Source organism: Phaeoacremonium minimum (genome assembly GCF_000392275.1).
Source record: "Phaeoacremonium minimum UCRPA7 unplaced genomic scaffold PA7_03_scaffold_224, whole genome shotgun sequence".
Lineage (NCBI taxonomy): Eukaryota > Fungi > Ascomycota > Sordariomycetes > Togniniales > Togniniaceae > Phaeoacremonium > Phaeoacremonium minimum.
The window spans coordinates 44,087-52,794 of NW_006921129.1; the positions used below are offsets into that span (position 1 = coordinate 44,087).

General features: G+C 53.3%; 3 protein-coding genes across 3 annotated transcripts; 1 reads left to right on the forward strand and 2 right to left on the reverse strand.

The window, feature by feature from the left end:
- Nucleotides 1-329: 329 nt before the first annotated feature.
- On the reverse strand, nt 330-1,427 carry UCRPA7_3106 (putative cell division control protein 2 protein; the record flags this gene model as incomplete). Its single annotated transcript, XM_007915679.1, has 3 exons — nt 330-591; nt 645-1,320; nt 1,391-1,427. 3 exons carry the CDS (start codon nt 1,425-1,427, stop codon nt 330-332), a joined length of 975 nt encoding a protein of 324 aa, XP_007913870.1.
- A 4,028-nt stretch (nt 1,428-5,455) lies between these two features.
- UCRPA7_3107 (putative ctd kinase subunit alpha protein) lies at nt 5,456-6,684 on the forward strand (the record flags this gene model as incomplete). The annotated part of the gene is made up of 2 exons (XM_007915669.1): nt 5,456-6,420; nt 6,480-6,684. 2 exons carry the CDS (start codon nt 5,456-5,458, stop codon nt 6,682-6,684), a joined length of 1,170 nt encoding a protein of 389 aa, XP_007913860.1.
- A 1,110-nt stretch (nt 6,685-7,794) lies between these two features.
- On the reverse strand, nt 7,795-8,217 carry UCRPA7_3108 (hypothetical protein; the record flags this gene model as incomplete). The annotated part of the gene is made up of 1 exon (XM_007915684.1): nt 7,795-8,217. One exon carries the CDS (start codon nt 8,215-8,217, stop codon nt 7,795-7,797), a length of 423 nt encoding a protein of 140 aa, XP_007913875.1.
- Between the last annotated feature and the right edge of the window lie 491 nt (nt 8,218-8,708).

The following is an 8,708-nucleotide window of genomic DNA, read 5'->3' on the forward strand; positions in this document are numbered from 1 at the left end:
TTGAGTCAAGGAGCGTAAGACGTGTTAGGATTTTCAAAGTCTGGTCAACATCGAGTTGTGCATTGTATGACTGGGAGGATTTGTTTTATTTCGTGGTAAATGAGACGAACTAAATCTCTGCCACCTTTGCCGAGCCGAAAGCAGTACCCTTGTGCTACCGCTGTTGCACGAAGATCACCATCTCGTAACAAGCTACACAATTTATGGCCACGCCTTCTCCCCAGGCTCGTCTCTTTACGACCCTTCAAAACAAATATCACCTTGTCCAGATCTGTGATGACTTCGCAGCCGGTATCACAAATGTAGCATCGCCGCCAACGGGGTCTCTTCTAATGATAACCATTGGTGTAGTGAGCCTGGGTATGTGGCTGGGGGGAATCGTCAAAGTATCGATGATAGCACGCTTGTTTGGCAGATATTCGAGCAACAGGATCATAGACAAGCATCATCTCTAGCAGCTCTAGTCCGGCATCGTCAAGGTTCGTGCAAAGGGGTGCATCATAGTCTCGCGTCCATTTGGGGAAAGACGGCTTGAAGTCGGGGTACGAGGTGACGCCTGGCCAGACCTCTTCGGTTGGGGTGCCGAGAAGGCTATCGCAAGTTAGTGTTCACGTCGATGTGACCTGGGAACGGGGTTAGCATACCGGAAGATCTTGAAGATCTCGTCGATCTCCGAGTCGCCCGGGAAGAGAGGCTTCCGCGTGCACATTTCGGCAAAGATGCAGCCCGCCGACCACATGTCTACGCCAGTAGAGTACTGCCGGCCACCGAGCAGAATCTCAGGGGCGCGGTACCAGAGCGTGACCACCTCGTGCGTGTACGTGCGCAGCGGGACGCCGAACGCGCGCGCCAGGCCAAAGTCTGCGAGCTTCAGGTTGCCCTCCCGATCGATGAGCAGGTTCTGCGGCTTGAGGTCGCGGTGCAGGATCCGGCGGCTGTGGCAGTAGCGTATGCCCTTGCAGAGCTGGCTCATGAACTTCTTGATGATGGCGTCGCCGAGCCCGAGGCGGCTGAGCTCGGGGCCGGTGCCTGCGGGGAGGGCCTTGCCCCGGCCGCCGTCGGCGACAGGCAGCGACTCCATGTACTTCTTGAGGTCCAGGTCGAGGAACTCCAGCACGAGGTACAGCTTGTGGCTGTCAGCGACGACGATGTTGAGCAGGCGCAGCACGTTAGGGTCGCGCATCTCCTTCATCAGGCTGATCTCACGGATGGCCGTGGACGGTACGCCTTCATCGTCGTCTTCAAGACGGATCTTCTTGAGCGCGACGATGCGGCCTCCATTGGCCAGGTCGCGTGCTTTATACACGACGCCATAGGTGCCTTTAGAGGAGGGGAGCGAGGGGGTGTTAGTCTCTTGTTTCTTTTGGCAGCGCATGGTTGGTGCACTTACCCTCGCCGACCTTCTCAAGTTTTTGGTAGTTCTCCATGAACGGAGAGAGTCAAGACAAGACCAGCAGTTCCTACTATACTACTGCAGGGCACAAGAGGCCTCAAGGTAGATGTAGTATATGTATCTGGCAAGATGAGTCGAAGAGTGAGAAGCCAGTCATCAATGTCTTGTTTCGGCTATGGAAGAAGGGGAGAAGGGGGGCTTCGCGGGTCAACCAAGGGAGGGGTATGTCGATACCAGATACCAGATACTAGATGAGGAAATGTTGCGGAAGGGAAAATTGTAGATGGCAGGCCTTCAAGTTCTTGCCATATTGCCAGTCATGGAGATCAAGAAACGCATCTGCCTCCAAGACACAAGAAAGATAGCAATGGTTCTGAAGAGCACCGGTGATCGTTGTTTGCTAGGACTGTTGAGGGGAGATTTGCATTTCCCCAGGGGGGCTAGCCGCCCAATAGGTAGCCACGGTAGCCTGCCCAACGCTGATGGTTGCTATTTACAGGCGGGGAAGAGCCCGCCTTCACAGTGCTCTACGCCCCCGAGCACGCGTGTACTGCACTGTACACACCTGAGGTCGTGTCGTGCAGCCCCGCATGGGATAGATGGCCACATTAAATTCTCAACCAAAGCCCATCACAACTTGACACTTTCCCTTTCACTGTTCAACAAACATCTTGGTCATCCTCCGTCTCATCCTCATCCTCATCGTCCGCTGGCGACCTCCGCTGGCGTTGGTCCCAGGACTGCTTCTACATACACATACACAATATGGGAAGTAGCGAGGGCAGGCAGGTAGGAGGTAAGTTGGAGGTAAGTTGGCTGGGGTCTGGGAAGAGCCGACCCCCGAGGAGAAGCTTGTCAAGTGAAAGCGATGCCGACAATGAGGTCTCTCGCTCGCTCTTATTTCGTCTCACCAGGGCCTCACTCATCTGACGCGAGTTCGAGTCCGGCGAGCAAGCTTCCCCGCTTTGATTTCGATCGAGCAGTCAAAAGCACAATCACCGCCTGGCAGCGCGCGTTGACGATGATGACACAGCCAGGAAGGTACGGCCAGGCCAGAGCAGCTTTCGTCGGACAGTCAGCCAGCCAGCCAGCCATCATGAAGCGGTTTCTGTTTCCCGCCGATGCAGGGCCCCGACGCGCGATGATCAGGCGACTCGCTGGTCCCCCGTTCATGTTCATGATGCTGGCATTTGGAGACGTGGGACCAGCTCGAAGTTTCTGACGCACGATATGAGCGGCTGACTCTGGCATGTCCGTGACATTAACAAGACTATTCAACAGGCACACCGCACTTCGATTTCACGGCGTTTTGGGGCTTCAATCGCCTCAAACCTTTGCGAGGACAGTTTTGCCTGCTTTACAAGGCAGGATTTCTTGGTGCTCGCTGCAGAAACCCGCACTACCAGCGACGCGTCCGCCATTGGACCGGAAGGAAATGATGGACCGACAACAAAAAGCCTGCACTGTGCGCGCCGTCCAGACACAGACACAGACACAGACACAGGGGTGCGAGATACGACAACGCGCGCGCCGCTCGCAACCTGGCCAACCATCTCACGGGATTATTGGCCCCTTTCTCGCACTATCGACCCAGCAACATGGCATGACGTGCTTGAAGACATGGCTGCTCTCTTGCGTCTCGGTTGTGACAAATTGAAGACATGCATCACTCACCAGCCTGCATCTGCGTGGTGGAACCATGCTTGTGCGGTCACGACTAACTAGGTGCAATGCAATAGACTAATGAGCAAATCTGGGCTTTTGACGCGAGTCCGAAGAACCGAGCAGTGTCAGCCGGAGGATGTTGCCAAACCACCACGCTGTGGCAAGCAGAGCATATGATGGGAGGGGGAGGCGTTTAACTGGATACCACTAGAAAGCGCCGCCGCCGTGTGCGCGTCCGTATATAGTATGCTGTTTGATATGTGGTCGACTGAGTGTCGACGTTGGCATGTCAACATGACTTGCCTGGGAGGTGACGCTGCAAAGCCACCTGCCACCCGGCTTCGAAAGTCACTTCATTTGGGCAGCGGGCGACGTGCTTTCTTCCGCCTCGAGAATGCGCCAAATCAGAGGCGCTCGAGAGTTTCAAAAGACCGGATCGCGCATGTGAGGTGGAGGAGAGGGTTCCGAGCAAGTGCCGCAGAATCCTCTCGAAGTCCAGGCTCACACGAAGAGGGAGAGCCCGCTTGGGAAGGTCTTTGGAGCTGAACAGGGTCGCGGTGATCTCCTAACCCTGGAACAAGGGACGCATCCCGATTGCCGCATCGCACTCAACAGGGGCCTCGATGCGATTTTGCTCCCTGTGGCATCACGCACAACACTCCAATCCGCAGCGCAACTCGAGACCAAGAGATGTCTTGTCACCTACATTGCTCTCTTTGGTCTCCTCTCACAATCTGTACTTACTGCAGGAGTTTTTTCATTCTCTCGTTTTGCCGCCGCCGTGGCTACTTCTCGCTCTGCTCAGCCTTTTCTCGGCAAGTCTTCAGCAGCGCCTTCCGAGCGCTACTCGGTGCTGATGTCGCAGCGCATTAGCGGCCTACGTGGAATGGATGGACGACTCCTCCCTCTCTGTCAGCGAGGCTCCCACCATCACGACTTGCACTAAAATCCGATGCGTAATGTTGCCATGCCACCAGACGGCCACTCCCACAGCAACGAACGTCGAGGACTGACTTCCAGCCCCTTTTCATCGCTTCCTGCTATTGCCTGTTGTTCTACAACCGCGAGGAAGTTGATGGGTATGCTAGGACGCACAGCCTGTTTCTTTGAGAGATTTGCAGCCCAGTCGCCAACACCGCCACCGCACTCCAGACAGTTGATCTCGTCCATTATCTCCTCGTCCATAGGAGCACTGAGGTGAATGAGCCTATCGAGCCTAATGAAACGCGCGTCAGAACGAAACTAGGTTGAGACTCCATTGATGCAAGCTGTCCCCCCGTCACCGACCATTAGACGAGCAAGATTGCGAGAGCGATAAACCTTTCTCTTCAGTAACGAAACCCAGACTTTGTGTTCCACAAAACATCGTCTAATCCATCATTGGGCATCTGCGAGGCTCAAAGTCTAGGGCATGATCACGATCCTCAGTCCTTTCGGTGTCAACAGTATCTAGACTAGTATATCCGGGGGAAATACTTACAATAGAGTCTACCATGGGCAAATGCAGGGTCCTTATCCGACGAGTGGGCAGCATCATAGGCCACCCGAATCCAACCGGTTCTCTCGTTCTCGCGGTCACGCAACGCTCCATCCCCAAGCGCGGCACAATGACAGCCAACAATGGCATGGATATCAACGACCGTCTCATCAAGAGTAGATGTTCTACCAACTCCATCATATGCACTTTGTCGCTGACTTCAAAACAAGCCAATCTCATTCCCAATACCCCAGAGGTCCGCCCAGCCAGTCTCGCCCAGATTCTTTACCACAATACGACCCACCAGCGTGGCCCATCTCGCAAAATAGATACCCTGCTGCGCCATCGAGAGGGCTATATCGTGGCGGCCGCGGGGGAATGAGAGGTAACTCCTCTAGCCGTAATAGACACGGTCTTCCAAAAGCAACTCTGACAGCGGTCAAGCAAATGCCTATCTTCCGCTTCGCAGTGACAACATGAATTCTGTGACGACGTCGAACCTCGCGGCCCCAAACTCAGCTGCCAATCGGGTCGTCTCGACGATTGCTACTCAACCCCTTTTCCGCCCATCAAAGGAAAAGGAAATACAGCTCGATAATGAGGAACTTTCCAAGGAAACGACTAACAAAGTCGATCATATACTACCTCCAACCCAACAACCACCGACCAGTCCACGGGCATCGAAATTCAGCTTCTCCTTCAAAGCAGCTGCCAAGCCCTCCAATACACGACCGAACAACGAAATTATTTATAGGTTCAATGCAGTATCACAACGTCGCGAGGGATTACAAAATGAGGATAAGGATCGAAGAGGATTGTTCTCCAGTGTCCCGACAGAACCTGCGTCGTCAAGAGCAAAGGCAGAACAGCAGAGACATGCTAGCAGGCCGCCATCTGGATTCCGGAAGGTCGTGAAGATCATGAAAAGACCAAAAGAGCGGCCTACACTGCCTGAGGACCTTGCATCATCGCCCTCCATATACTACCGTGCAGCAGGAGACGGGTCTGTCATCGGTTTCGGAGCCTACGGAAAGGTCTTTAAGGCCCAGCATGTCTATACGAAGAAGTGTGTGGCGCTGAAAAGAATCCGCGTAGATGAGAGCCGCGATGGGCTGCCAATCTCGGCTATCCGTGAAGTCAAGATTCTCCAGTGCTTAAATCACCACAATATTCTCAAGCTCCGGGAGGTCATGGTGGAGAAGAATGACTGTTACATGATCTTGGAATACTTGCCTCATGATCTTGCTGGCTTACTCAACCACCCATCGTTCAGGTTCGACACCGCTCAGACGAAGGATCTGATCAAACAGCTTCTTGAAGGGCTAGATTACCTACATCAACGGGGCGTTCTGCACCGCGACATCAAGACTGCCAACATACTCGTTGACAGCGACGGCACCCTCAAGCTCGCAGATTTTGGGCTTGGTCGATACTACGATAAGCATCGCCAGCTGGATTACACTAACAGGGTAATCACCATCTGGTACCGGCCACCCGAGCTGCTCCTCGGAGAGACTCAATACGGGCCGGCAGTGGACATATGGAGCGCTGCCTGTGTGATGATCGAAATTCTTGATGGTTGTGTTGTTTTCCGTGGTGGCGGCGGCGAGATCAGCCAGCTCGAGACGATCTACGCTCTACTGGGCACACCAACGAGGGCTGAGTGGCCTGCGATAGTGGATAAACCCTGGTTTGAGCTGCTCCGACCGGAACATAAGAAACCCAACATCTTCTCGGCTAGATATCAGGACCGAGTGTCGCCCGCAGCCCTTGAGCTCCTGGCCACCATGTTCGCGTACGACCCTGCTAGGCGGCCCACGGCGTCCGAGGCTCTGCAACACGCATATTTTGCGACGGAAGAACCAGCTCCACGGCGAGCTGTCGAGTGCGTGTTGAAACCGTCTCTGTATCATTAATGGCATGATGACTGACCCGTATTCCTAGGCTTGCAACTCTTGACGGAGAGTGGCATGAGCACGAGTCCAAAGCGTTGCGGCGTCAGAACGAGCGTAATGAGAGGCAGGAGGCAAGGAAGTCACAGGCCGATGACGCCGATGGGGTCCGGGATAGGGATAGAAAACGGCGGCTCGAGAACGCCGAGTCCCGTCGTGGATCCAAGCGGCGAAACGGCGACGAGAGGGCTGACTAGCGCCTCTTGAGGCAGAATTGAGGTCGGAAGACGATGTACACGGTAGCAAAAGCAGTGTCTTCTCAAGTGATGATTGGTTCAACATGAGACAGCAGACTCTTGAAGCTTGTATGCAAACTCGCATTGGCTAGCATATTCCGAATGTAGCTCATATTCGTCCGATGCAACTTCCGTGCCCGATCTGCACCGGCACAATTACATGTCCGATCATGAACATCTTGTGAACCGTATGTTCTTGCAAAAATTGGTATACCATTGATTGATTTTGTCTGTGTTAAGCCTGTTGCTTAACATTCCGTTAATGAGTCCGCTCGAAGATCGCGTCTAGATTAGGCAAACGCTATACCCGGAGCGAACTTTCCCCAGCCTGGTATGCTCGTATCTCCGCGAGTACGAAAGCTGTAATGCGCTTCAATCAGAATCGTAAGACTTTGTCTAAACTACTCCGAGTGCCAAGCCAAATGATGAGGGGACTCAAATTTCTTGACTAATATTCGTCCAATCGAAAACAACTGGAACCGACAGTAACTAATTATTCACGTTCATGACACAGGTTGCTAGTTTCTCTAAACAACGAGCTCGATAAAATACCGGCATTGAAATAAAGGTTTACTATACCTACGGCCTTTCAACGACACCTTACATGTCCGAGCTACGAGGATCTTCTACCCCTGCCTGGGGTCTATCTGAAGTCAAGCTACGTATCCCTAAACTACCCTCTTGTCATGTTGACTATGTGTCCGCCTACACTCAACCAAGTATCGACGCCAGTGCCGTAGCACAAATGAGGGCAATCCCGAAGGCCAAACCTCCCTCAGTGGGAAGTGAACCACTACTGCTACCAGCAGTAGATGTCATCGACGCATCCACACTCGTAGTAGCATTGGCGTCCTTTGTATAGTTGCCGATCAGGGTCGAGTTCGCTACTAAGGGAGCCGCGGCCGGGTCGTATGCGGAACATGTGTCGTTGACGGCAAAAAGGCAGTCGGCGGCAATGCAGATTGCCTGAAGTTGCGGCCCTTGATCTTCTGGCACCCAAGAAATGTTCCGAAATACAAGTACGCACGGGTGAAGAATACACTGCAATCTCCTGTTAGACACACGGCTAGCCTATATCGATAACTCTTCGTATTGTTGAGGGGAAGCCACATCCCCGTTGCTGGGTTTCAGGTTGCGTGCAGCATCCAGTCCTCCGGCGCCAAAGAAGTTGACTGCCTCACCGCTGTCCTTGCCCGTGTTCGCCGACGCGAAGCCGCCATTAAAGTAACCATTCAGACTGACAGCCTCGCCATGGAAAGTGGTATCTGTCAGCGCGCCGGTGAAACCGGGAACAGGGACCGTGTTGTACTTGAAAATCGGGCCTAAGAGTGCCGAGTGAAGGACCAACGCCACCAGGATCCGCTCATTCTCAGCCGTATTAGACCCAACCGTCTTCTCAGCATAGTGATCGCAAGGAGTTGTAGTGTTGGGACGCTCCTGCGCAGTTGCGAGTACTGAAAGGTATAGAACAGCGAGTGCGCGTGACAAAATCATGGTGAAGAGGAAAGACTGCTAGTTCTAACAACCGCATCGAGTGTGTTGAATGTCATGACACATTTCGTTGGCAGTGAGCAACATCTTTTATAATCTTGAATGGGCCTGGAGAATCACTCTTGAGACTATAATATTGAGACTGGATAGGCAAGCCGAGCCCGCTACAAACACATGAGGAGGCTGCGACTTCCAATTAGCGACAATCCACTAATCAATTCAACGTAAGCAGAGCTATCCAGCGTCACTCACTGTTTGAAGTGCTTTCTCGTCACCAGTAACATCACACCTATTCCAGATCAGCATCTTGTGGCTTGCATGCTCCTGAACTCTCACGTTTCGCAGAGCTTTGCTGTAGCAAATAAAGGAACTAAAGCTGACGGCAGAAAATCGTGTACCTGCCAAGCCACAAACACTCACACTCAGCTCGCGCATTCTAATTGATATTGGACGCGGCTTGCGAGGCCCTCGGCTGACACCGACAAAAGGTTGTC